The following is a 27,000-nucleotide window of genomic DNA, read 5'->3' as shown; positions in this document are numbered from 1 at the left end:
TTCATACGTGGAAGGTGAAAGCAAATTTAACATTGTTTTAATATTTTGTTTTTATAATAACTTTATTTATAGGAAAAAATATTACATAAAAATTTATTTTCTGTATATATGATTTCTCGATCCAAAGATAAAAAGTTGTATATATGCATAATTAACAAAGTTGTTGCTCGTTGGTAATTGTTCGAGTTTGATTATTGAGAGTATAATAAGATTCAGGCACTTTTCCATTTCTCTACTTCTGCTCGTATTTTTTCTACATCTGCGGCATGTGTTCTACAACATCCGCCCATATATCGAACCCCCAAATTAAGCCATTCGTGTATAAATTGATGTAAGGAATAATAATCATTCGTTTTCATCCAACCTGTTTCCACTGTATAAATTTCACCACTATTGGGATATACTACTAGTGGAATAAATTCTAGCATGTTGTTTGCATTAATTCCCTTTAACAGGGAGCTCACTTTTTGTGGTGCAATACAATTAACCCCAACAGCTAGAATCTGCCCTTTTAAAGCCTTTTTATAACATTGTACTGCAACATTTTGAAAGTCAGAACCATCAGCTATGTGTTTTCCATCAGTACGACAGGAAAAGGATAGCCAGGCTTTAATATTGGGAAATTCTTTAAGTAATTCAACCAATGCTTCTGCTTCTTTTTTACATGGTATTGTTTCTATTGCTAATAGGTCAACACCACTAGCAATTAATTGTCTAATACGTGGTCTATGCCAATCCATAAGAATCTCCTTGGACACAAGTGAGCAATACTTTCCAGTATATTCTGACCCATCATGTAAACAGGCACCATATGGTCCCACAGATCCAGCAATCAGTGGATTTGCATTTATAATTTCTATATTTTCAATATCTTTTTTATATAAATTTACAGCTTCCTTAGCATAATCTACAGCTTTAGAAAATAAGTTAAGACTTTCTTCTTCAGTCATGTTCATATATTTTGAAAAGCCATCTATGGATGCCTGATAAGTATTTGTAAGAATTATGTCTGCTCCAGCCTTTAGAAAATCTAAATGTGTAGCAATAATAGCTTCTGGATTTGTAACAAGAAATCGTGCTGTCCACAAGGGATCTCCATCTATTGGATCATCCACATGTTTTGATAATTGTGTAGAAAATCCTCCATCTAATACTTTTACTTCTTGCATGATTTTCTACTAGAACTGTAGTGATTGGTTCTTATCAATTATTTATGGTACAAATAATTAACTGAGTAATGTATAGTTGTAGAGGAATATACAAAATTATTTCAATATGGTAAAATTATAATCGTAATTTTTTAACACTAACACATGTTTCGTAATATAAAAAGATCGTACGAATAATAATGATGTTTCAGTTTCACACACGTCTTAGTTGGATAAATGATACTACAAGTCTGAGGCAATATTTGCTACAATTGGTCTCGGTGAATACATTTATTCCAAAGTCCATAACGAAATCTGTGAGATAAATATTGTATAAAGTGAATTAAATCTTAAAAGGAAGTAAAACGATATGCAAGTATGCAGTGAAAGATCGTTTTCTTCGTACCTAAATCGTAAAAACTCTTCACGCCACTAAGATCAAATTTTGTCACGTGTTTATACGCGTTGAGATAAACTACGCAATATGCTGTATACCAACGTGTGGAACATTTTTAAGTGTTTTAAATTATCTAATACACGTTTGATAAGTGTTAGTCTATATTTCTCAATATCTTATATAAATTTTTTTCGCGTTATTTTATAAAAAAATAAATTGTGGAATAATGAAAACGGTATGTTTATTAAACGAGGTACCAGATTAAAATATTTACAAAATAGCAGTACATAATTATATAAAATAGTAATATAATTACTTCAATATAATTTCGTTATTTAGTAAAAATAGGAAAATTTGATTATTATACTGAAAGAAAGTTAGTCTTCTTTTTCTGCTTCCTTTTTCTTAAAGCTATTTACTTCTTTTCTGATAGATTTGATATTTTCTGCATACATTCTGCAACAACCTCCAATGTATTGTACCCCAATCTCTAGCCATTCAGGAATAAAATTTTCAAATGGAGGATAACTTTCATCCTTTATCCATCCTTCAGGTAATGAATATATTTCTCCACTGTTAGGATATGCTATTAATGGTATAAATTGATTTGCTGTATTTTTATTAATATTTTTTAATAAAAGAGATACATCTTTTGGGGCAAGACAATTGACACCAATAGCAATTATTTGGCCAGGCAAAGCCATCTTATAGCAATGTGTAGCAACTTCTTGAAAATTACTTCCATCTACTATGTTTTGACTATTTCTTTTACATGAAAATGAAAGCCATGCTTTGACATTTGGATATTCTTTCAAAAGTTCCACTAATGCTTCTGCTTCCTGATAACAGGGTATTGTTTCTAATGCTAATAATTCTATACCAGAATCAATAAGGGCATCAATACGTGATTTATGCCATTGCATCATCACTTCACGTGGTGTTGTTTTACCATAAGCCCCATTATATTCAGAACCATCATGTAAACTAGCTCCATATGGTCCACAAGAACCAGCAATCACTGGATTCTTATTTTCAATATTATTATTTCCTTCAATCTCTTTAGTATAATCATTAACAGCTTTTTGGGCAAGCTTAACAGCTTCATGTAATAAATTTATACTTTCTTCCTCAGTGATAGATAAATATTTCATTAAACCAGGAATTGAAGCTTGGTATGTATTAGTCTCTATAATATCTGCCCCTGCTCTTAAGAAATCTAAATGTGTGGCATAAACCGCATTAGGATTTGTTGCTAAAAATCTTGCTGTCCACAGGGGATCACCATCGATTTTTGCGCCAACGTGGGTGGATAATTGTGTAGAAAATCCACCGTCTAATATTTTAATATTTGACATTCTTTCTAATGCTTGGGTACCAGCCAATGTAATCCAAAGGTTATGTAGTTTCTTTACGGAATAAACCCAAGATCGTATCGAGTATATTTTACTTATATACCATGCAGAACACTTAAAAAACGAAAATATAAAATGTCTAATAAATAAATATGTGTATACTTGAAATAAATCAGCAATTCAGTGAGTTTGTATCTCCTACCATTCACTTGCGGAGTGTGTTAACTTTTTCAACCTAAACGATAAACACAATTTCATTTGTTGATATGGATGATGTGCTAAGAACTTACTTATTATAATAAATTTACATATATTTATACTTTCTTCAACATATAAGAATATTAAAGATTAGTGATACCAAGTAGTCGTTAAAAAAAAATAGACTAAACACATAAATCGATTGCCGATAATCTTATGAACTTTGCACATGCTTTTGCTGATCAAGTTTAAAAATTTGCGCTTCGTAAAAGCTAGAGATAGTAATGTATATCACTTTAAGTATTTTACAGAATGGTTTTATTAATTTACCATTACTAAATTGGATACACACTATTTTCTTTTGAGTCATGACATATAAATAAGTTATAGGAGTTAAATATTTATTTTTATTTAAGGTATTCAATAATACAAAACCAGTATCTTACATGTTATAAACAAATAGTTTATTATTTATAAGATTCCAAGACTTTTCTCAACAACAGCATGAGGTTGACCCATCTGTTCTCTGAAGTCAGGTATATTTAATATGTCTTCAAACCTAAGTACATGAAGAAAATAATGTAACACAATGTTCCAGTAAGTTATAACTCATATACAGTAATAATTTTATATAGAATTACCCTATTTCCTCATCTTTTCCAAGTAAAACATCTCTCATCATATTTGAAGATGGAAGAAATGGAAGTCTTCCAATTTTTTCAGTAGCTTTTAATTCCATTGCCATACGCATTGGAGCATGCAATCCTTGTGTGTTTCTAAGCAGTATCATGTTCATACGTGTGCGATTTTTTTCATACTAAAATATGCACATAATAAGGTAATTAATTAATTAATTAACATGATTATAATGATTAGATGAACATTACTGGTTTACATTTCTTTCAGATGCTTCTAAGGGATGAGAATAACCTATGTTTTGTCTTACTGCACCTAGTCTGAAAAATATTAAATACAATATAAGAAAATTAATTCCTCCTGACATTGTTTAATATAAATATTATACCCAGAAATCATAGGACTAGGCACACCATAGCTGTCATCGCGAATGTTAAACTGGCCATTGGCAGTAGGTTGTGGAATAACTGATGGTAAATCAAAACTCTGAAAATGGATATTTTAACGTTGTTATTTTGCACAAATATATAGAAGCTATTGATTGTTTAATATTATAGTGTGAATTAAAAAATGGTACTGTATGTATATGCTACCACATAACCTGATTCTGAAACAGAATGCATTAGAAATACAATAATGCATTAGGTTTCTGAGTATACTTTAGATGGAGAGAAATTAAAACTGACGCTATTTATTACCATTATTTCTCAGATGTCTGTAATTCAGTTCTTTATCCAAAGCAAAAGTCACTTTACAGAGACTCACAATATTAAATATAATACTGTTCATAAACCCATCCAAATATACTTGTCATTTTCGCATGTGCAAGTCAGTAGCAATACCACAAACCACCTATAACGTAGAGCAGATATTAGATAATCTTTCATAAAAGGGAGTTACATTATCGACATTATTCAATTTATAAACAATATATATTATATAACAATAATAAAGAAATTAAAAACGATAATAAACATTATAGTTTTCAATCCAAAGTGAATTACAATCAATATGAAATCATGAAAAGCTATGGTATCTTTAGGATAAATAATGTCTATAATGCTAATTATATATTCAAATATTCAAAGAAGTCATTTAAAATGAACATTTTAGGAAGAAAAAACAAAGAAAAATTAGGAAAAATAGAAAAATGACAGTTTAATGTATCAACCCCAAGACAATCCTCCATTACTTTATTGATCAAACAATACAGTTATTACTTTCTTCTTCAATATACAAAAGTTAATTTGTTACTTCTTGTGAAATTACGAAAAAATTAAAATGGATTCAACAGGAAGAAGAAAGTCTTTACGTGAGTCATTTATGGGAGCATTGACAAGAAAATCTTTAGTAGTTAAAAGGGTAAATAAATTTGCACAACTTTCATTATTTAAACAATACATGAATATTTCAGTACTAATACTGGGGTGAACGTTATTTGAATAACAATTAATACATCAAGAAGAAGTATAATTATTTACTTAAATTAGAAACTTTCTTCGTTTGAATCAGAACCTACGGGTCTTGCAAAGGGTAGATCCTTACACCCTTCGATCACAAGGTGTTAAATAATAAAAATGATTAATATTTAATGTATAAACAGGTAGATCGATTAAAAGGAATTCAGCTTTTTCGTTCTGCGATCAGACGTATCCTAATATACATGAAATGGCTAACTGAAGAACCTGTAGTTGAAGAAATTAGCGACGATGTTGCGATTAATATTAAAAGGGCACAAGCGAAGAAAGTCGAGAAGAAAGCACTTACTCTGGAGGTTCATAAATTATCCATTTATTGTAATTTATAACAAAGAATAAAAATGGATAATTTAAATATATTTTATTGAAGGATCGTTCTATTTTATTAACGAATCCACACGATCGAACATTAGTCGAAAGAACGTACATATTCGAGCTGTTTAAGAAGTTCGGGGTGTTTAAAAAATATCCAGAACGTTTGCAAGAAATTTTAGCTGGAGTATGCTTTTATCAGTACTTATCACCAGGTCGGATAATTGTACGACAGGATCGTCCAGCTGAAAATCTTTATTTTATTGTTAGTGGAGAGGTCAGTTTATCGAAGGTGGTCACCGATCGTTGGACCGGTACGTTTACGCCCCTCGGTTAAAGTAAAATTCTGGGTGTCTATCTAATAGAAATTTAATTTATTTTCAGATGAAATGAGGGAAATTGACATGGGTATTTTAAATCCAGGAGATATTTTCGGGGAAATTGCGTTATTACATAAATTACCAAGATCAGCGACAGTAATTTCAAACAGTACGTATCGTCGTTTTATTACTGTTAATAAATCTAATTGATTTCTTTTTATTTGCAGCCACCGTGGATTTGATTTTTATCTCTTCCCAGGATTTTGAAGATATTTTACGACCTACTTTGATGAAAGAATGGAACGCCCTGCAAGAGGCGTTAATTTATTTTAATTATTTCAAATGCTGGGACGAGAAGATGATGAGAGAATGTTGCATTCTTAGCAGATTAAAAGAATTTCAAGCTGACGAGGTACAAAATTGAAAGTTAAGTTGTTTAGTTTACGAAGTTTCAACCTTCTTTTATTCAATAAAAAAATTAATTATTTAAGGTTTTACTAGGTGACGGTAAGGGGATGGTGAACTACGTGCATTTTCTATTAGAAGGTGAATGTGAACTAATAGAACATATCATTGTTCGTGAGGAACATTCCACACGTGGAACGCACTATGAATTATACGATTCCATAAAGTGCACTACACGAGATGAAGTGAGAAGATCAGTAAAAGATTTAGAAGTAGGCGTGCAAAAGATGGATCAACTGGTATATGAACATAAATTTATTAGAGTAGAATTTACAAATAAGAAACAGAAAGATTTTTGCATCTTTATACCGAATAATTGTTAAAACAGAGTGATATCGGCGTAACCGACAGTGGGCAATTGATAGATTACACTCAGTTGCTATTGTCATCGAAACCCCTTGACAAACGCGTAGATTTTGATCGTTCTAGCATTGTTACAACTACATTATTGGATGTCGTAAGTATATGTATATGATATGTCATCTTTATGTTCTTAAATGAAATTGTGTATTTTGTTATACATTAATTGAAGCATCTTTTTATTTTCTACAAAAAAGTAATAAGGTATTTAGATCGAAAATTGATTAGTTCAAAAGATATTTTAGGGAGAGACTTAGGCTTCCCCAATTTGAGAACTTTTTTGCGAATTTTGTACTTCGCTTGACGCCAAATCCTGTTAAAATTGAAAAAATGCAGGATGAGTTAAAAATTAGATGATTTTTATTTCATATGAAAATTTTTAATTGTGAAGATAAATGAGTGGCACAAAATCACGGATGTAGCAGAAATGTTGTTAAGAGAACCTTCTTCCATATCTCAACAATGTTATCCAAGTAATGTTCGTACAATATTTATGCGAATTTCTACGTATACCAGAGGCGCCTGCTTCGGACTTGGTAACACGTTATAAGTTCTATCTCTACTTTTAAAAAAAAATTTATTTCGAACTAACATATTTTTTTTTAGGTGAAAATATGATCGATAGAAGAATAGTGTCAAAAACAAATGTACGGTGCTTTCTGGTTCCACGTTATTGGATAAACGAACACAATCGTGCTAATATTTGGGAACGTGTGAAATTGTTTATGGACTCGAAATTTCCAACTAAAGAAAAATTGTTTAAAGAATTCGTGAACAATCGCAGGTACCACACATTACTACGAGTAAGTTATCAATTTTTTTTACAAATTGTCCAGCAATAATGATATATTTCAGGTGGCGAAACTATAAACAAAATTTCGTTAATGACATAAGAAAAACAGGTCAACTTATACATAGTAACGTGACTATACACGATGTTCCTTATTCGATTAGAATTGCCAATGATGTGAGTGGATAACTGCGAAATCACAAAAGGTACTTTTATCAAATTATTGTTTTATGTAAAAAGTTTATTGTACAAGTTACCTAAACAGAAACATGATTCACGATTAGAAAATTTAAATTAATCTGGCAGGCATACTCTTCTGTGACATTCTTTCACACGACAAATAGCTAACAGTTTATTACCATTGAAACACAATTCTTTGGTCTAATAGATCATAATGAACTTCTTGAAAATTTCTGATTTGTAAGTCTCAACGCGTTAAGTACTAAATTAATTAATTTTTGCTACGTAAATTGCACGTCTGAAATTCGTAGTTTGATTAGAAGATATTTTATAATCGTTGCATGGACTGAATTTTCAATTAATCAAGTAGTAAGTACATTATCAAAAGCACACTGATTGAATTTCATTGTTACATACATTCGAATATTTCATAATATTGTCTGAATCTTGTACATTATCTCAGTTAAAAAGTACTTAATCATAAAATAATACTAGCGCGAATGGCATAATATCAAAATATATCTAATGAAATGTTAAAACTTTGATCTATTCGTACATATTAATAATAATGAATGAATTCTCTAATTGATATCAGATTTACTGATAATAAAATTTTCAAAACGTTTAAACAATTCCATATTAATCAATCTTCTTCTTTCAATACTTTTAAAATAAAGCACGACGTAAAAGTATTAAAAAATATAAAAATATTGCTTTATTTAGGAAATTTAGCGGTAACTTTCCTTATAACATACAATCGCTGATATCTTACAAGGAATATTTAAAAAAAATTATATTCGAGCATTTAATCAACGAATTACAAAAAATAGCAATTACTCTAGTATATACTTCTATCCTTACACTAAATCGAAGGATATTCTTAATTTTGTAAAATCAGTATTAAACCTTCAACCTCGATCAAAGATTAATAAACGAACAAAACTGTTGTCCGTGTTATTTAAGCGCAACGTTTTGTCATGGCACATTGAAAATGAAGCAATATGCACAAAAGGAAACACGTGATACTAGTAAACGTAAAAAAGTGTCTCAATTCATGAATTTTCTTATAATTACACAAATGATGCTTACATAGAGAAGAAGTTTCAGCACCGTTCCTCTAAATTCGTCTCTCGAGTGTCGATCATTACATAACTGGGATTGCTGAATCCATCAGGTACGTCTTTTCTCAAGTCGATCTTCTGTTTAGGCATATTCACATAATTATCCTGCGTTCTGATGATAGCTGGGACGAAATCCTTCTTCGAATTCGCGTCCGTTCTCTCATCGTTGTCAACCACCTCCGAATGTTTCTGGTTCTTCTCGTTCAGATCTATCAGATGAACATTTCTAGGTGTGTTACAGTATCCTGAATCCCTATCGATCGGTCGATCGTTACTTTGATTCTTCATTGCTTGCCTCTGTCGGGCGAACTCAGCCCTTCGTTCGTGGACGTTGATGGGCTTTAGATAAGGGTCGTCGTCCTCCTCTTGCTTCTTCAGCATCGGTGATAATTCCACCGCGTCCTCGGAGTCGGACGTAGGGGATGGAAATTCGAAATGAGTTCGTTCTTCCTGCGGTCTAGGACTGAATATTCCTGATTCGTCCTTCCGGATCGCTGGACTCATGCACAGGTACGTGGAAGCTGGTGAATTCAAGGGCGAGTTTGCATACTCGTGGGAGGGCGAGGAGAGGGTCGCGTGATCAGGAGCAGACAGCATCGTCAAATAGTCATTTTTACCAGCTTCCAGCATCATTGTGTTCATGTCCAAGTAAGGGGCGTTTAGACTGATGTAGTGCTGTAAATTTAATGAGCATTTGTGGTTTTATATACTTTTTCTAGTGTATTTATTATTTTTTTAAATGTAGATGAATAGCTGCAAACTCACCGTTTTTATACTCTCTTCTAAGAGATCACCTATGCTAAGCACTAGTTCTGTGAAACTTGGTCGCAAAGTAGGTTTAGCCTTCCAACACTGGAGCATTATGTTGTAGCTACGACAAATATAAAATGAAATAATTAGTAGTAATATAGGCTGGTAATTGGTGATCATATCAGAAATCAATAGGAATTATTGTTAATCTTTCGACGGCGGACCATGGAGAGAGCCCCAATTTTTAATTTAATTTTAAACTCAGATCCCGCTCTTCTTAGGTTCTCCCTGGGTCATTCTTAGCCAAAGAAGACATTAACTTACATGTCAGGAGTGGCATATTCCGGCTGCTCCATCCTGTATCCTTCGATCAGTTTCTGATACTGTTTCTCAGCTTCCATTCCAGGATAGGGTGTCTCAGCTAACGTGAAGAATTCCCATAGAACAATACCAAACGACCAAATATCCGACTGTGTAGAGAAAATTCGATCTCTGATCGATTCGATAGCCATCCATTTAATGGGCAACGGGCCATCCCCTTTCTTCTTATAATTATTATCCTTGTACATAGTTTTAGCCAGCCCGAAATCGCATATCTTTACCACATTATTCTCGGCCAGTAAAATATTTCTCGCGGCTAAATCGCCGTGTAATACCTATAGAAAAATTCCTCGAGTTATCTGCAGGAATCTAATTAAAAATAATAGATCCACGTACTTTTCTCTGACTAAGATACTCCATCCCCCGCGCCACCTGAAATGCCCAGGACAATAGATCCTGCGTGCAGATTGGTTTCAAATTGTGATCCTTGTAATCACCGCGATAGTTGGATCTCCATCCTGGCTGAGACGACTCGTTGCTGACGATGCAACCGTCCGGGGACATGCTAACACCTTGAGAATCCATAGGTGCGGTGGCTTGATAGTGCACCGAATCGGTGCCAGAATTCGCGCTAAGACTGCGGGAAAATGACAATGCCGCGTATTTTATCCTGTCGTGAGGACAGAAGAAACACAGATATCGTTAACACCGCAACCCCCATGCACAGCAGTGTGAGTACTATTGTGTTATTGACCAAAGTAACAGTTAAGAAATAGATCTGTGAAAATGCGATGTTTCATTCAAAGATTAAAATGTTACAAAACAATTTTTCTATATATTGACCATTATTATTAGAGATTCAGTTCTTAAATACGAGTGCAATCTGATGGACCATCTGCTCGTTTCATTGTGACACTTAGGTGTCTGTGACAGGCATTTATTTAAGTCGAAAGCGATTGCAATAGTAGGGTTAATCACAAATAAATGAAGCCTTTGATATAAGAGTAGATTCTCTGATGGTGGAAAATTGTTAGGATAAGTCCCTTCAATGAGGCACTATTAACTTCAGTCAATAGATAAAAAATTATAACAAACCTGTAGTTACTTTCAATGCTGGCAGATCTGGTTAGAATATCTATACCGATATTGGGATCAATTTTTTCGGTTGCTGGGTCAATTTGGTTAATGAAATCAGCTCTATGACGTAACAAATAATTATGCAAATTTCCAAATCGACAGTATTCAACGATCACCAGCAATTCACCTATTGTATATTAGATAAAGATTAGATTTTTGCGGAGGAACTTTTTGTGGAATACGTACGTTTCGAGATATTCTTTGTACACGCTCCGAGGAGATTAACAACGTTCAAATGTTTTCCAAGATGAACCATAATTTTCAATTCACTGGCAAGTGCTCTAACATAGGTAGGATCGGTTGTACGACGAACCATTTTTACAGCTACCGTGGTAACTGTTTCATGTTCGCAAATTCCTTGTGCTTCTGCTTTCATGACAACACCGAAGGCTCCGCTTCCCAGTTTCTTTCCTATTAAATATATCAAAATTAAAAATTAAACAATTTTTAAGTGAAAGATCGGATTCAGAATTTACCTAATTTCAATCTTTCTCTAGGAAATTCCCATTTTTTGTCATAAGGAAGTAACTCGGCTTGATCGTCCACAGTCATGTCCGGATTCAAACATTCTATTGCTCCCTCTTCAAAGTGCATCAGACCAGCTTCCATTAATTCTTTCCTCATTATCTGAAAAATTCAGTCAGTTTCTGTAATTATCCTTAGAAACGTGTTACCTTCTTATTAATTACCTTCTCACGTCGAACCTTGATCGTGAAGTAGACAATTAAAATCACGACAGTGATCGCTAAGACGCCGATCAATATGATTAGTTCCTTAGGAATCACTTTTCCTAGAAACAAATTTATTTGATTATCGATATGTATATTACAGGATGTGTAATTCTTATTCTGTGAAACAATGAGTTACCTTTTATCGTTATTAATTGAGAAGCTTCAATTTTTCCAATACGATTCTCTACTAGACACGAGTACTTGCCACTGTCAGAACCTAGCAGATATTTAATATGAAGCTCTTGGTGATGGTAGAGGAGCATGTATTGGTCATTATTTTTTATTAACGTGTCGTCCTATTAAATGTAATGAACCAGTTTCATATTTGATATTTTCGAAAAATGATATTAATAATGAACAAGCTGTTAATTTACCTTGTACCAAGTGATATTTGGTCTAGGCATTCCATCCGCAAAACATTTCAGAATCACTGTTTTATGTGCGTCCGTATTTAAATCTACAGTAAGCTCGTTCTTGTTCATGTTAGTTTCCTTAAAAGTAGGTGCTCGTGCATCTAAAAAGGAAGAAAGAATTAACAAATTCATTTTGAAAGCGAAGTTCTTTACCCTTGGACGGCGGACTATGGAGAGAGCCCCGATTTTAATTTAATTTTGTCCACTGTTCAAGGGTTAAATAAAATTTCTCACCATGAACCTGCAGGAAATAACTCATCTCTTCTTTATTGGTACACGAGTAATTCGTTGAATCTCCCTTATTAACATTCTTTATTTTTAATATCGAACGATGAGTGAATTGAGTCCTGCTACGAATGATCGATAATCTGTCTGATTGAAAAATTATTAGATTAATGAAATATGCGTTTCATAAAAGATATCAAGTATAGAGAATACTTACTATTTTCTACGATACGTGTATCATTGCCGTATCTCCAATCAAAATTATCTGAGTAATTATAAACCGAGGCAGCACAGATTAGTTCTAGATCGTCACCTACGGTCACTAATTCCTTTGGCTCGATTATACCGAAGCCACCTCTTCCATCTGTTAACATATTTAAAAATCATGAAAAATTTTTTAAAATCTCATAACTAAGCTACTGATGTTTATGTCCTTACCAGAGACTAAGGCATTTTGAATACTAGATTCACATCCAAGAATATTACACGCGGTGCATTTCAATTGACCAGTCATTTCAAAAGTCATTTTTACTTTCGAGTAAAATCTCGTATCTGTTAATGTTTCCTTGGTATCCTGCATATAATTTTTTTTCTCAAATCGATATTCAATTAAGAAATATTTCATATACCTACCGTTAAGATTGTGCTTTTATCCTCACACGTAGGATACTCGGGGCACCTCGTGAAACTCCATGAAATATTAGGTAATGGAAATGCCACTATATCACAAAGTATTTTAGCTTCCTGATTAAGAGAGTAATAATGAGATTCTTCCAACATCAGTATAGGTTTAACTGGAAAATAAATAGTAATTAAAGATTTAATTACACGATTTATTTTTCAGAAATTCAGCCGAAGAATCGTTTACCTATCACATCTAATGTAAAATTCAACATTTCGTTTCTGTCCCCATTGGTAGCTTGAAGAGAATAGATTCCCATGTTGCTAATTTTTAAAGTATTAATTTTCAATATCGTTTTAGTGGGACTGTAACTTATCGCGTAATTATTCATTTTGTCTACGATTTCATCTCCCCTTGGATCCAACCTATTTATCAAATATAAATTTCCTTTCAATCGAAAGTCACCTTTAATTAATATCTCTTTCATTACCATTTAAGAGTGGCTTCAGGATAGGCTTGTACATATACGACCCATTGTACTTTATCACCTTCCTGACGCTGGTAATATCTATCAGCATCCTGAGCTGTTAGATTAATAAATTTGTATTCTGGATCTGAAAATTTACATCGAATTAATTATCAGGCTTCAAGTAAATTTCAGTCTGAACCTACCATGAACTTGGATATATTTTCTCGTCCTCTTCGAATCATAAAAGGACGTGATGCTGCATTCGTACCATCCTTCGTCCTCATCCGACACATTTCTTATAACTAATTCATTAGTGGCTCTCAGAATATTCGCACCGTAAATTTTACGATAATAACGGCTAGTTATCCTGCTGTCCTGAAATGATGCATTAAATGAAGATGCATAAAGATCTGAAAAAGGATTAAAGAAAATACCTGTTGCGGTGTTGACCAATTGAAAACATACTGCAAATCTGCGTTCACTTCTGTCGTGCAATTCACGAATAAAGTTTGACCCCGTGTCACATAGCCCAGGGTACTTTCCTGTATTTTTGGCTCGTTCAATGGTTGATATCCTAAAATCAAACAGTAGATCTTGAATTTTTCCAAAAATTACATCGCGTTCTTTAAAATTTCAAATTGCAACTTTACATTCCTAGAATAATAATAGTAATGTTGCTGAGCATTTTTCTTCATTAGCGATGACAGTCAACGTGTTACTATTGCAACGTACACTTTTATAGAAGTGAAATCGTGTGCCTGAATACTTACGATCCACTAGTAGATGATAATTGACCTCCCCAATTACACCGTCGCGTTCTATTTCGCAATTGAAGTATCCACTGTCTTTGATTGTAAGATTGCTCAGTGTATATCCGATTCTTGGATTGAAAGACAGTCTGTTCTGATCGATATTCTGTGGAAGAAATTCGAATGGTATGAAAATTTTCGAAGAAAAATGTAAGAATTAATTATCGCAATGTAATTTATTTTACCGTCTCGCCGGAATCTAAATTAACCCTTAAATCAGGCGACGTTGGCCTGCATGGTATTACAGCGGTCTCGCCGATAATTTTGCGCAACGATGAAAATGTGTTGGCTTCTACGAACAAACTTGTGTTTGCTGGAAAAATAATTTTTATTTGTTAACGAGGCTCAAAAAAGCCAGCATCCTTCATTTTTATCATATATTATTCCGTTTGAAAAAAATAAAGCTGGCCTTCGTTTGTTTTTCACGCCTCCACCTACGAGACAACTATCATCGTAAGATTATACTCCCCCTTTTCTAACGTTAAAAGTAAACAAATTAGTCAAATGAAGGAATTAATTGAATTACTCTTATTTGTTATCGAGTCATCGAATAATGTTTGTCTCAATGAAAAATTCACTTACATTGAAAATAAATGTACACGAAGCTTCCTTCTGTCGTGAAGTGAGGATCTGAGGTAACTTGGAGTAAATGATTTGGACAACCGTACAATCCCGTATCTCCATAAACAGTTTCCGGTCTTTGGAACAGGTACTTGTGGGTGCCATTTGGAAATTGTCCTTCTGTGACGAAGGCGTCCGAGACGGTGAGCTGTCCCGATGAATAAACATTTTTCGTTTATAGTCTACTAATTGTTTTTTCTTTTTTTTTAACTACTCACCGCTCCATTTGAAACATTAGGATAAATGAAGGAGATTTTTTCGAAACCGTAACATTCGATCTCCAGGGCGTCACCCTCGTTTTTTATTAATTCAGGGGCTTTCGTTATTTCCTCTATATCTATCGCTGTCGATTCTAATAATCCTGAAACAAATATTATTAGAATAGAAGAATCTTTCTAGATTGAAATGAGGAAAGATTCAGCTCAATTTGATAAATTGCTGCCGAGATAAAAATTCTTAAGTATGATTTTTGTGAAAATAACTCGTATATTTTTAATAGAGTTTATGTTCGAGTTACTATCTGACCAGAGCAAGGTTCATACTGTACATGTTGATCAGCTGAAACCTTGACGACATATTTGGCCTTATGCATAGCATTCCGTCATGCATAAAGATGCAATGTCTATTCGGAAACCGGTTATCTTAGGCAACCGCAATTTTTGTATTATTTGTTTAATTATCAATATTTCTCCCAAGATCAAAGAAATATCTTCTGAGAAGATACGTTCATGCGATATAATTCTGCGTAAAAAACGCAGAGGAAACTAATTGACAAATATTTTAGCCACAATGTCCTGCGGATGATCGGTTTTATCCAATTCCTCCAGTTACTGTTTCTCGTAAAAATACACACGCACACGTGTGCCAGTTCGTTTCTGCGCAAATACAACCGTCTCTAGGAAGGAAGTCCTTTCTTTCCTCTTCTGATAGTGCAGTCGCATTATCAGCAACAAGCCCGTTTCACGAGAGAAACAAGTGGATGAATCCGGGGAACGAGTTGCCTAAAGTTTCTTAGTAAATACAACTTATTTATTCACGAAAAACGTGGAGACAGACGCATGTGATATGGCAGGCATTAATTATAATTATTTAGAGTGCGATTGCTTCATTTTCTAATTTAATAGCATTTAATAAGCAGTTTTATATATTAGAGGAGTAATATAAAATTTAGAAAATGAAAATGATACGACATACAAAATTAAATTAATATTGGGTCTCTCTCCATGGTCCGTCTTCCGAAGATTGATGACCACTTGATTCGACAAATTGCAAAATTCCAAAGGCTGTATTTTTTAAAGAAACTCCAAACTGTCAGCATGATGACTTAAACCCCTCTTAATTTTACGGATATTACATTATATGCATTTCCAAGAAAATTTCTGCCACCGATTTGGTATGAAATCACCCGAACTCAAATTAATTATTCTTTTCAATCTGCTGATCGTGTTAATTTAAAGAAAATATTCAAAATATTGTTATATAAATTATATGTGTATTTTCTTTATAAACATTAGATATGTTTTATAAATGTTGCACATATGTATATAATCGTGAGACTTGTTGCTATGTATTGGGAATTTGCGATAACAACTTCCCAACCTACTAATGATAAAGGATAAAGAAAAACGTATGGTCACTGATAGATTAGCATAGTTGTTCCTCCCTATCGCATGGACCCACAGATACTGATACTAAAATAAACCAAAATTAAGGTTTAATTTAATATTCTCCATTATTTTGAAAATAACAATATTTCATTGAGATTATTAATTAAAATTTGTAAGTCACAAATGAAAATAACAGAATCGATTGTTTGATCAGAATTATTTATAATTCAAAGAAAACTCTATTTTTTGCATATTTACTCTTAAATATTGATCTTGAATCTGCGTAAGAAAATTTTACTTATCTACGATTTTATCGTCGAATAATGTGTGTTCAGTGTATCAGGATAGGTTTCTGTGCCAGTTAAACGTAACTCGAATCGAGTAATGTCATCATCGATCAATTGTAACCCGTCACTTCGTGAGAATATTATTTAAACCTTCTTTTCTTTTTACTACCGAGAGTATAGTTAGTATCGTATCCCATACGTCATATCGTACTTACTAACGAGTTTGTCGATTCTTATTAAAAGAACATGCACAACACGAGTCAATTGAGTTTCGTAATTGGTACACTGCTGGGTGATAATCAATGACCATAAACACCTAAACGGTAAAAATGGGTTATTTGTACGTTAACGTAATCTAGGAAATAGGTCATCGACATGTTATCTTCTAACCGGTGTATAATTGTTTCATTACCATGAGCCTCATTTTTCAAAGGAAGGTTTTTAAACAGATACGAACTAGTTTCATTTAAATGTTAATTAAAATTTAAAGATTTTGAACCGGTGCTGTATGTTATCATCAATAATTTTAGAACGTTCAATTTTTTATTAATTCTTGAAATACAAAAAAATTTAGGAATCAAAAAACTGACAAAACTGCACGAAATATATGGAAAATAAAAAAAGTGATTAAACTTGGAAATGACGAAATTTATGAAATCAGAGGAATAAAAATGGACCAATTCCCTGAATTATAAAATCTTTACAGGAACAAAAAATAGGAGAAAAAATTTCAAAAGAATAAATAATTCAAAATTTCGAAACCATAAGGTGCATCAGAATGAAATGACCGGTGAAACAGGTAAAGCGATTGAAATCGCCGGCATGGCATACGATACGTAAGTCAGAAAACCTGTTTTTCCATTCCTCTAAGTAAGAATGACTCAATGATGGCCACGTGATCGTGACGCCTGGCTGAAACAGCAGGTATTCATGGACGGCAATGTAGGTGACAGGTAAACGTCGAATGACAATTACCTCTATGAAACAACAGGAGGATCCCAATGAATATTCTTCTCCATAGATGCACCATTTTTATCAATTTCTAACTTCTTCCCCTCTTCACTTTTTCACATTTTCAATAATAAAAAAAAAAAAAGAAGGAGAAATAAATGTCGAGGGACCTTAGTCACTGCATAACGACGATCGCCACTCTGTTGAACGCGCACTTTCTCACTGAAACACGAACGGGTTACATGGCCACGATTCCACGAGAAGACCCCACCCTAAACGATTCTTCGTTCTCTGACTACGAGTTATCGGTAACGACGTCATCTTGCCAGCGTTCTCCATCGTTCAATCCATGCTCGAATTTAATCGTACAGTCTGTCTCAGAACACCGTACAGGTTGTATCATCGTTATCTTTTACGAGAAAAATTATAAGACGGTGGCAGTGAGTTGATAAGCAGCGATAATTAGGATGTTGATCGATACGCAATCCGGGAAATCTGTTGGGAGAAACTTCTTCAGTGATGTGTTTAACTTATGCAACTCTGCGATGTGATGATTGTAACTCGAGTCGAGTGTAATATTATTTCAAATTAGCTAATAATATTCTTTTTTTTTTTAGTTTTTGATAGGTATATGAATTGGAAATTGAAGTATTTTAATAATTGGAGAACAGGTGTTAGATGAATTATTGCAATATTCTATCAGTGATTTATAGACATATGCAATAATTAAAACCAGAGCATGTTTCAACAAATGCTCTTCATACTCCCTGTTCTATTTAAGAAACGATCAACACGGATGTTAACCCGAATAGATTTCTAAACAAATATCATAAAACAACAAATATCGTCGTGATAATAAAATAAATCTATCACTCCAAAGCACTTAGAATTAAAATAAACTTACTATTTTTGGAGCATGATATATTTCCTTTACTAACATCAAATTTTTACTGCTTGGGGTCTGCTTCGAAACGTGGTTTCTCCTTGTTTCTTGCCAATAGCTACTACATGATTCATTAAGCTCATATTACGGTCTATTTAGAGGTCGACTACTGTGACTTTCGAATTAGCACGATTTAGGTATGAATGAATTGTGATTGTACGTTCGTCGATAAAAGAGATACATATTTCATTGGATTATTTAGTGTTTGGATAATGATAAATATTATTCTTGATTGATGGTATTTTTTTCTCTACTTCATATGCATATAGCTTAAACGTTCAGGTGCAATGAAATGATTTTTAATTAATTTAGAATGAAAATAGTGGAAGGTTACAGCTGGCAAGGTAAGAAAAGAAAACACGTATAAATAACATTGTAAAAACTAGTTTATTACAAAAGAAACAACAAATTTTTCTTACTTTACAGTGTGTATAAAATATTATTTATATATACATAAACCTTATATAAAAGTATTCTATTTAAGAATCATAATATAAAAGGTATTGTTTGATGAGGTCAAGCTTAACTTATAAAATAATCAAATTGTTGAATTTCTAACTTTGAAAATAGTGATAAAATAATACAAATAGTATACAGAACATTATTTACCTATAATAGTCTTAATCATTTCGAGTAATAATCTAATTATGGATATATTAACCCTCGGACGGGTTAATATATTAATTTTCTAAATTTTACACTGTTCCTTTAAAAATTATTCTTTCGTTTAAAGTGATACAATTAACTTTACGTTAATATTCTTGTACACATTTTGGCCAGTTACCTACATAGTCATTTTTAATAAATTGTAAAATTCAACAGTCATTGGTCTCATAAAACGCGTTATTGTCAATGTGTTAATACTTCAATCTTGGGTCTAACGATCCCTCTAATTCTTTTTCACCTGCACGGATCTGTGATTGTCATAAGCAAAGAATTTTAAATTGCGAGCGCGGGAACAATTACTGTGCGCAGTCGCAGCGCGCAGCTCGGCGGGAACATTGGTCGTAAGCAATGTTTTCTCTATTTCCACCTTTGTGGACCTATTATTCTTCTGAGTACAGATTTTTAATAATTGCACGGTATGACACTATTACATATCAAATGCCATTGATTTTTCAAATGACAGAATATTTATTATGCGCTGGAACACTTCATATCGTGCTCAGTTTGGAGGGAACATTCGAAAAATGAAGTTTCTTGTCTATGAATAAAAATAGAAGAAATACTTTTCTTCGTAACTAGTCACGATTTAAATAAAACGTTATGATGCGGTGTTTTGACTAGGAATGGTACTGGATATTCGTTCACTAATATCTACATTTATAGTACAGGAACTATCATCAATAATATCATCACTATTATTTTGTGTTTGTCCATCGTTTGATCTATCGTCTCTTAGTTGATGAGATTGCGAAGCACTTTCTTGATCGTGGGTGATGAATCTCTTCAGATCGATCGATGACGAAGCTGGGACAATTTCTTTCTTTTCCAACTTCCTATTTATAGATTGTCCTTGTTTCTTAACCGATAGATCGGAGGACGAATCGTCTATGAATTTTTCTTTGGAACAGCATTGCGAGGAACTGCAGTGCTCACCGTGGCAGCGAATCAAACAACCAGTTCTTCCCATGTTTGGTTTCATCTGTATTTTTACACGTGTACTAATTAACGATCAGAAACTCGTGACTATCTTAATTAATAAATCAAGTTACGTACCTTATAGAATTCTGGTTGTATAGTAACTTGAGTTATACCCATTTCTATAAAGAAGGCAGTCACTTGATCGGTAATACTGGCATAAACCTACAACAGAAAATCTATTAATCACTTGAATGCAATTAATGGAATGGAAACTCACCATTGGATCCAAGAATATAATATGAACCGTAGATATTATTTTCTGTCCTGTTAATTGCCATACATGCAGATCATGAACGTTCACAATGCCAGGAAAAGCTTCCTGTAATTCCCTTTTAAGGGAATCGATATTTATGTGATTCGGTATCGTTTGAAGCAATATCAAGCCAGATTCTTTCACTATTGAAACAGAATCAAATGAATAATTTTGTTCTCAGTGGAAATTGAAGTGTTTGTAATTTTGGGAATTGATACTTACTGTATGGATAACTAAGGACGAAAAGGGAAATTGATGAAATAATGGCAAATAGAGGATCGATGTACTTGGCCACATCCGAGTCAGTGAAATATACTAAAATGGACACCAGGATTACGAAAACGCAGCCAAGAACGTCACGAGAGGTTTCGCGAAAACTTTGACTTTTTGGTATTCCCAGTGGACTCCTTCTGGTTTGCGACGATAACTGCTGTTCACCTTCCTTTGTTTGCTGTGAACTAACATTTCTGGAAACAGATAATGCAAATCTTAGATATGGAAGCTTTTTATCAGTAGAAAAATCAAGGTTCTAGTCAAAGATTAGTAATTTTACAGTATGCATAAATGAAAACTATTATTAATAAAAAAGAATCGAAATAAGTTGTAACAGTAATGAAATATTTCGAAATTTTTGGAAAATTTAGTTGATTACCTTCGAAATATCACGTCCCCGTTCATGGTGACATGCAAAACGATTCCCTGATTAAAAGTGTATCCTCCGATCAGTATGACACAGAATGCATTTAAGAGAATACCGGATGCACCGATCGCTAAAACAGGCATCGGATGATGCATTTCGTCCAGATGATCAATGTGCACCAGAGTCTGCAAAGCTTCGACCAGTAATGAAAAACAAAATGACGCCAGTAAAACGCAGCAGGCCAGCATTGTAACGATGTCTATTCTGGCCCATCCAAAAGTGTTCTTCATTCTTCTGTCTGATCTTGATTGCTAATAAATAAGAATTATTTTTCTTATAATTTTATTTCAGTGCTAGACGCCACTCCAAGTGACGTTTCTAGTTGGAATTTCTACTAGCTTTGTGATGTAGTGTTTGGAAATACTATTTTTAAGGAGCCTGTTTATTTTTCATTTCTGAAAAGCAGAACCGTCGAAGACGCAAAGCAGATGCATAGGAAACACCCCGGAAGCTAAGGACCAGAGAAAAAGAAACGTAAGTGCAGTATATTCTTACCTTGGTCTTTGTCGACAAAGATGTCGAGGAACCTCGTTCTTCGCCATTTATACAAATTGCGGAATTTCGTAGGGAACTGGAAGTACTGTTTCCACTATAACTGCTACCGCTTTGACGACGGCAATACTACAAAAAAATAGACAATAATTATATATTATTATATAAAATTGGGACTCTCTCCATGGTCCGCCGTTCGAGGGCTAAGGTATTTCAATGTTTTACAATATTTCTATAGAATAATTACTTGAAAATTTATATAATCTTTTATTATTTTAAAATTATACAAATTTTCTGTGGTGAAAGGGTAAATTATCCAAAGAAGGGTTGAAAATGTTAGTCCCATCACTGTTTATCATATAATGGTGACACTTACCTTGATGGACGCGATGCACCCAACAAGTGCAACGATGTTGCATAGCATGTGATAGGCATTGAGAAGTAATGTCAGTGAGTGAGTCACATGACTGGCAACGATCTCGACGAGGAAGAAAGCAGTTGTGAAGAACAGGACTAGGTACAACTGGACCGGCTGCAATCTTCTGAACCATTCTTTAACAGCCATGACCCTGGAGCAAAGGCACACGGTGAACGTTCCTATTTTGTCCTACACACCGTATGAATACGCAACATCACACCGATTTCTTCTAACAACTGATCGGTTACCGTTGCTCTGTCGCACTCTTTTACGGTAATCTTAGCTTTTTCTTTCTCTTTTTCTCGCAACTCTTTGAGAAGCTGAAATTTAGAAACAATATATTTCGAACTTTCCTACTTATAAATCGTTCGATATTATTAATTGTTTTAATTATCCAGCAGAAAATTCATTTGACTTCTCGAATATTTCCCATGCAAACGCGAATGAAATCAACGTTAAAAAACGTTTGTTGATGTAACACGTTTATATTTGAATACATCAGCTACGATTACGATAATAACCCCATAATCAACGTTTTCATCGTTGTTCAAGTGGTCTATCACAAATTTACGAAGCGTGAAGCATGAATTCGTCATAATGGCTCTCTTACGAGCATGCAACACCACGTAACTTCCACTCAAAACCACGTTTCCTTCGAACAATCGTTCCAATGTAAACTTCCATAGCAAAGTTTTTATATATTTTACAATATTTGGAAAAGGTAATAATTAATTAGCAAAAAAGAAATTATTAAAAATTTCATAGAAGGTATCCATCCAAGGTTTCTCGTTATGAAAGTTTATACACTTTAATAATTATCTAGAAGCAATTTCTTTTATACTATGATTGTTCGATTGAAAATTTAAACACTGAAAAAATCAGCCACATTATGCAAAGATTACATAAAATTATTTTAAGCAAACAGTATCGATCACTGTAAGTTCATTTTCAAAATTTACGCACAATTCTTCGTGACACTTTCGACGTTGACACAGAAACAGGCAACATACGCGTTGTTTACTTGATAAGACATCCCTAACAGACTCGACAAGATGTAACGGCCGAGTGACACGAGTCCTCGGCTATCAAAATGGTAGAAGAAACGCGATTCAGCTGGCGGATGTGGCTGTCGCACGAGCGATACAGAAAATGAACAACAACGTGCACCGCCACGATTATCACCAACGGTGGGAATAAATATGAATGATTGACTTAGTCATCGGGGATGAGCATCAAAAATAAACCTAAGTCGAATAAACAAGTTCGGTGGAGTTGGGTCAGTCGTGACTCAGACCTGCGACAAATATTTCATTTTAAATTGGACCTATCAGATTTTAAATCAGAAGGTTTCGTGCACTAAAAAATAATATCTTTAAAATGAGATTCAAGTATACACAGGGTGAGAAGAAAATAGGTAATAATACTTTTGAAGACTTAAATTAATTTATGATAAATTATGTAATAAATCTTAAAATGCATTGAAATATGAAATATTAAATGCAGTAACAACTTTCGTTAAAATATAGAATAGATAATGATTAATTTGAATCATTGTCTTCTTAGGCATCTTTTTCGTATCCTTCCAAATAATTAAGGGTGGCAGAATCGTGATCCACCCTTTATACAAAGTGTTCCATTTTAATTCTCGTACAATTATCTCTTAAATTAATTATTTCATTGAACCTTCTATAATTGTTAGCCTATCACTACCTGAAGGATTATCACTTGGTTAGAATAATAGTCACCAATAAACTTGACACTTCCATCTTCACTTTTCAATATCTCTTTTTATTGAAAGAGTTTATTTCTTTCAACTAGTTTGAATACACTGATTTCTTAATTAAAGAAAGCTTGTTCTTTTGCTTGGATAACGTGCCCTAATCGGAGGAGAAGGCAACGCGAACGAAACGGTTCACCGGACAAAACTATATTGACGAGGATGCTACTAACAGCAGGCTCATGAACTCGGTTTGCTCGTCAACATGGTATACAGGGTGTCCCATGCAACTGGGTCCACCTATAACTCTATAATCGACGAAGCTAGAAAAAAATGTTATTAGGAAAAATTAAATAGTGTTTAATAGAGCATCGTGAGATGCATGTATTGGTACCAGAAGTGGAGGTGTTTCAGAGATGTCAAATAGAATTGTATACTTTGTTATATATCAATTGAAGCGTATTTTAATTCTCTATAAGAAAGTATTAAGGCACTTGGGTCAAAAATCGATTAGTTCAAAAGATATCTTAGGGAGAGACCGGGAGAGATTGACGGTCTCTCCCTAAGATATCTTTTGAACTAATCAATTTTCGACCACTGTTACTTTATACTTTTTTATAGAGAATTAAAATACGCTTAGATTAATGTATAGCAAAGTACAAAATTCTGTTTGAAAAAATTCTGCTTTTGAAGCTGACATATTTTAAAGTTTGACCCAGTTGCATGAGACACCCTGTATACAGTATTCTTTTGCAAAGTGTAGATAAGACCCCTGCATATTGTCTTTACCTCGTGATTCCATTAAATTGAATGTTTTATCATTATTTGCCACTGTTTTAATTATCTATGAGTCACTATAATAAAAAGAATAAAATATTGACAATGTTCGTATAGTTATGGAAATAATATATATTTATTTAGCTTCTTATGTAACTGTTATCTCAAAAATTACTAGTATTATCATTGTCATTTTTCACTGAAAAAAATGAATGCAATAGATAACAGTTAAGCAAACAACTATTTACTATTTTATCATGAAACATGTTTCATTTTTAATACACTTTTTATAAGTTCTAGTATTTACAGTATTTGTTAGAGAAAATAAATTGTTCAGAATATTATTACCTATAAACCACAGTAAATTATTCAACTACAAGTTGTAAGGTATAGTACAATCTTATCAGTGAAACTAATTCCAATCTCCTTTATTGCATTTGCACAGCAACTTGTCACAAACAGATTCAATCTCCAGAATTTGTACGTTTTCATACATAAAATGTTAAGTTAGAAATTAAGACAAGACTTAAGTTAATTATACGAAAATGTAATTCAAATTTGCAGATTTTTAATGATGTTAATTATTTCAGATTCATGACAGAAAAGTCATGAACCAAAGGTCCTATTCCATAAAGACAAGATAATAGGGGGTCTATTGTGTTCGTCAAAAATTTGACCAGTCATTCTTGACATTTATTTCTTCGCTAATATTCGATGACGTGTCTCGAAAACTAATTTACATAGTTCAATTTGAATAATTACACATTCTTTTGTTGTTTGCTTAATTTTTAACATTGAACATACCTCTAAATATTGTAAAAAAACATGATTTCACTCTTTTCACAATTTTTCCATGATGTCTTTTAAAAATTCCCTTTCACAAGTCGTTTTTAAACTGTTCTTGATCAGCCAAGTTACGCTGCTTATGCGTCTTATCGATGAGTGTTTTGAAAAATATACCGCGAAGAACGTCCCTCGACAGCACGAAATTTTTAAATGACGTGGTATATTAGTTAAACAATCAATTAAGTTTCTTTTTAATCGTTAATTATCAATTTTAATTTCGTAGTATGTAATTCATTTTGATCGGTACCCTTTTCATTCACTGTTTACAAATAATTGCTCATACTCGAGGAGTTTTAATTACAGGTGTAATCGAAGGTTACAAATATTCACACGGTCTATCAAACGTGTCATTCATCGTCAACTATAGAATCACGTATACAAGTTAGCGACACAAGTTAACTATACACGTGTATGTATCGAGAGGATAGGTGTATTAAATGTGGGGGCCATCAGAGAGTTAGTTGCGAACATCCGGGCACCATAATAGCCTTTGAACTCTGAAATGCTTGCTTCACCGATCATTATTGTCGTCTTAATACCACTTCGTCGAAACATTGTTAGTGATGAACATTCAAGATTCTATTATTAATTCGATCCCTCAGCAAGGACGATGCAAAATCTTTTCTGATCCCATACATGTGTGAAACACCCTGTATGTGAAATGAAATGATTCGAAACGATCACCAATCGATCATTATTTTGTTTATTGTCAACTATAAAAAAAGTTATTAAAAAAATCTTATTTCAGCCGTTTATCTTATCACCCAAAATAATTGATTAACTGATGTCACAATTCTTTCTGTTTTTTGGGAACGAGAGAATGATATTATCTGTATCGTCTGTAATACTTAAAACATTAAACTAAAAGGCACTTTTAATTAAAGTAAACCATGTTAATTTAGTAATTAAATCTTTTGTCTAATTCATCGATCGTTCCTTTGTCGAACACGTAAATTCAGAAGCGAAGTTTATTGTGAAAACATGAATTAATGAGCGAATTTTTTCCATACAAACAGTCACTAACCTTATATCAATTAATCGTCGTAATTGCTTCGTTCACTTAATTTCCACCGATGATTGTGCAAATGCAATGGACACGCGTGACCCCGTGACTGAAGAATGTCCGTCTTCTAGTTGCTTGGACTATATCTTTGTCCATTGTAATTATCTGTAAGCTTGTCGGCTTCTGATAACCTGGTAGATTATCATTTTCATTATCGGACAATCAACAACATACGAATTCAAACAGCTTCCTGATAACTAGCGATCCATTGATTTTCTCTAATCGTTCGATGCTGAAATGTTGAACCCAATATGCCTATTACTAATTACAATTTACTAAAGTATAATAGAATTTGTTATAAATTCCTTATACTAAAATTTGTCAAAAACGAATTTTAGATTTCTTATTTTAAGTTACAGAAATTAGTTAAGTGCACAGGTATCGAATGGTGCATCACGTGATGCATTTGTCGGCACCAGAAGTGAGGGCGTTTAGATGATTTCAATT

At 33.3% G+C, this 27,000-nt stretch overlaps 6 protein-coding genes across 19 annotated transcripts; 1 reads left to right on the top strand and 5 right to left on the bottom strand.

Annotated features, from left to right (window-relative positions):
• Window positions 1-43: 43 nt before the first annotated feature.
• Window positions 44-1,672, bottom strand: LOC114881000 (homocysteine S-methyltransferase-like). Its single transcript, XM_029197595.2, has one exon. It carries the CDS (start codon window positions 1,167-1,169, stop codon window positions 213-215), a length of 957 nt encoding a protein of 318 aa, XP_029053428.2. The 5' UTR covers window positions 1,170-1,672; the 3' UTR covers window positions 44-212.
• Window positions 1,673-1,769: 97 nt separating this feature from the next.
• On the bottom strand, window positions 1,770-3,342 carry LOC114880998 (homocysteine S-methyltransferase 1-like). 2 transcript variants are annotated; one of them, XM_029197593.2, is made up of 3 exons: window positions 3,218-3,342; window positions 3,100-3,132; window positions 1,770-3,011 (listed from the first exon to the last, which is right to left on the bottom strand). In XM_029197593.2, the coding sequence occupies exons 2-3, from the start codon at window positions 3,100-3,102 to the stop codon at window positions 1,923-1,925; spliced, it is 1,092 nt and encodes a 363-aa protein (XP_029053426.2). In that variant the 5' UTR covers window positions 3,103-3,132; window positions 3,218-3,342; the 3' UTR covers window positions 1,770-1,922. The 2 variants fall into 2 exon arrangements, with proteins under 2 accessions (XP_029053426.2, XP_046142788.1); XM_046286832.1 differs by having other exon boundaries at window positions 1,770-3,132.
• Window positions 3,343-3,482: 140 nt separating this feature from the next.
• Window positions 3,483-4,561, bottom strand: LOC114881001 (proteasome maturation protein). The gene is made up of 5 exons (XM_029197596.2): window positions 4,430-4,561; window positions 4,120-4,217; window positions 3,991-4,051; window positions 3,737-3,912; window positions 3,483-3,654 (listed from the first exon to the last, which is right to left on the bottom strand). Exons 1-5 carry the CDS (start codon window positions 4,430-4,432, stop codon window positions 3,567-3,569), a joined length of 426 nt encoding a protein of 141 aa, XP_029053429.2. The 5' UTR covers window positions 4,433-4,561; the 3' UTR covers window positions 3,483-3,566.
• Window positions 3,648-21,893, top strand: LOC114880996. 6 transcript variants are annotated; one of them, XR_003790194.2, is made up of 12 exons: window positions 4,758-5,093; window positions 5,335-5,505; window positions 5,580-5,835; window positions 5,906-6,010; window positions 6,069-6,253; window positions 6,333-6,545; window positions 6,635-6,763; window positions 7,058-7,202; window positions 7,273-7,450; window positions 7,522-7,662; window positions 21,532-21,714; window positions 21,808-21,893. XR_003790194.2 is itself a non-coding variant. In XM_029197583.2 (11 exons), exons 1-10 carry the CDS (start codon window positions 5,013-5,015, stop codon window positions 7,643-7,645), a joined length of 1,587 nt encoding a protein of 528 aa, XP_029053416.1. In that variant the 5' UTR covers window positions 4,758-5,012; the 3' UTR covers window positions 7,646-7,662; window positions 17,456-17,718. The 6 variants fall into 6 exon arrangements, 5 of the variants coding, with proteins under 5 accessions (XP_046142785.1, XP_046142783.1, XP_029053416.1 ...); XM_029197583.2 differs by lacking the exons at window positions 21,532-21,714; window positions 21,808-21,893 and adding an exon at window positions 17,456-17,718; XM_046286829.1 differs by lacking the exons at window positions 4,758-5,093; window positions 21,532-21,714; window positions 21,808-21,893 and adding an exon at window positions 3,648-3,692 and having other exon boundaries at window positions 7,522-7,666.
• Window positions 7,677-18,694, bottom strand: LOC114880994 (vascular endothelial growth factor receptor 1). 2 transcript variants are annotated; one of them, XM_029197581.2, is made up of 24 exons: window positions 18,605-18,694; window positions 17,725-18,195; window positions 15,074-15,216; window positions 14,817-15,003; window positions 14,420-14,547; window positions 14,196-14,340; window positions 13,860-13,999; window positions 13,629-13,800; window positions 13,447-13,570; window positions 13,203-13,381; window positions 12,968-13,128; window positions 12,773-12,908; window positions 12,552-12,698; window positions 12,344-12,481; window positions 12,071-12,210; window positions 11,833-11,992; window positions 11,655-11,755; window positions 11,442-11,592; window positions 11,152-11,376; window positions 10,924-11,092; window positions 10,225-10,498; window positions 9,832-10,163; window positions 9,523-9,628; window positions 7,677-9,432 (listed from the first exon to the last, which is right to left on the bottom strand). In XM_029197581.2, the coding sequence occupies exons 2-24, from the start codon at window positions 17,777-17,779 to the stop codon at window positions 8,740-8,742; spliced, it is 4,206 nt and encodes a 1,401-aa protein (XP_029053414.2). In that variant the 5' UTR covers window positions 17,780-18,195; window positions 18,605-18,694; the 3' UTR covers window positions 7,677-8,739. The 2 variants fall into 2 exon arrangements, with proteins under 2 accessions (XP_029053414.2, XP_029053415.2); XM_029197582.2 differs by lacking the exon at window positions 18,605-18,694 and having other exon boundaries at window positions 10,225-10,465; window positions 17,725-17,920.
• Window positions 19,754-27,000, bottom strand: LOC114880997 (zinc transporter 1). Of its 7 annotated transcripts, none has more exons than XM_029197590.2 (8): window positions 26,515-27,000; window positions 22,109-22,301; window positions 21,736-21,861; window positions 21,193-21,491; window positions 20,763-21,007; window positions 20,505-20,683; window positions 20,363-20,449; window positions 19,754-20,288 (listed from the first exon to the last, which is right to left on the bottom strand). In XM_029197590.2, the coding sequence occupies exons 2-8, from the start codon at window positions 22,295-22,297 to the stop codon at window positions 19,908-19,910; spliced, it is 1,506 nt and encodes a 501-aa protein (XP_029053423.2). In that variant the 5' UTR covers window positions 22,298-22,301; window positions 26,515-27,000; the 3' UTR covers window positions 19,754-19,907. The 7 variants fall into 7 exon arrangements, with proteins under 7 accessions (XP_029053423.2, XP_029053417.2, XP_029053425.2 ...); XM_029197584.2 differs by having other exon boundaries at window positions 22,109-22,470; window positions 26,515-26,999; XM_029197592.2 differs by lacking the exon at window positions 26,515-27,000 and adding an exon at window positions 23,861-25,437.

Source organism: Osmia bicornis, chromosome 8 (assembly GCF_907164935.1).
Source record: "Osmia bicornis bicornis chromosome 8, iOsmBic2.1, whole genome shotgun sequence".
In the NCBI taxonomy this organism is placed as follows: domain Eukaryota; kingdom Metazoa; phylum Arthropoda; class Insecta; order Hymenoptera; family Megachilidae; genus Osmia; species Osmia bicornis.
This window is presented reverse-complemented; position numbering and strand designations above follow the sequence as displayed.

Excerpts from the sequence above, each read along its gene's own strand:
- LOC114881000 (XM_029197595.2), bottom strand. The coding sequence starts at position 1,169 with ATGCAAGAAGTAAAAGTATTAGATGGAGGATTTTCTACACAATTATCA.
- LOC114880997 (XM_029197590.2), bottom strand. The coding sequence starts at position 22,297 with ATGGCTGTTAAAGAATGGTTCAGAAGATTGCAGCCGGTCCAGTTGTAC. Across the intron at positions 21,862-22,108 it reads GGTGCATCGCGTCCATCAAG|TATTGCCGTCGTCAAAGCGG; the intron begins GTAAGTGTCACC and ends ATTTTTTTGTAG. Across the intron at positions 20,450-20,504 it reads TTATATTCTTGGATCCAATG|GTTTATGCCAGTATTACCGA; the intron begins GTGAGTTTCCAT and ends TTTCTGTTGTAG.
- LOC114880994 (XM_029197581.2), bottom strand. The coding sequence starts at position 17,779 with ATGGTGCATCTATGGAGAAGAATATTCATTGGGATCCTCCTGTTGTTT. Across the intron at positions 12,909-12,967 it reads ATAAAAGCACAATCTTAACG|GATACCAAGGAAACATTAAC; the intron begins GTAGGTATATGA and ends AATTATATGCAG. Across the intron at positions 12,482-12,551 it reads TACACGTATCGTAGAAAATA|ACAGATTATCGATCATTCGT; the intron begins GTAAGTATTCTC and ends TTTTTCAATCAG.
- LOC114880996 (XM_029197583.2), top strand. The coding sequence starts at position 5,013 with ATGGATTCAACAGGAAGAAGAAAGTCTTTACGTGAGTCATTTATGGGA. Across the intron at positions 5,506-5,579 it reads AGAAAGCACTTACTCTGGAG|GATCGTTCTATTTTATTAAC; the intron begins GTTCATAAATTA and ends ATTTTATTGAAG. Across the intron at positions 7,451-7,521 it reads GAATTCGTGAACAATCGCAG|GTGGCGAAACTATAAACAAA; the intron begins GTACCACACATT and ends GATATATTTCAG.
- LOC114881001 (XM_029197596.2), bottom strand. Across the intron at positions 4,052-4,119 it reads CCTAGTCCTATGATTTCTGG|ACTAGGTGCAGTAAGACAAA; the intron begins GTATAATATTTA and ends AATATTTTTCAG. Across the intron at positions 3,655-3,736 it reads GGAAAAGATGAGGAAATAGG|GTTTGAAGACATATTAAATA; the intron begins GTAATTCTATAT and ends TCATGTACTTAG.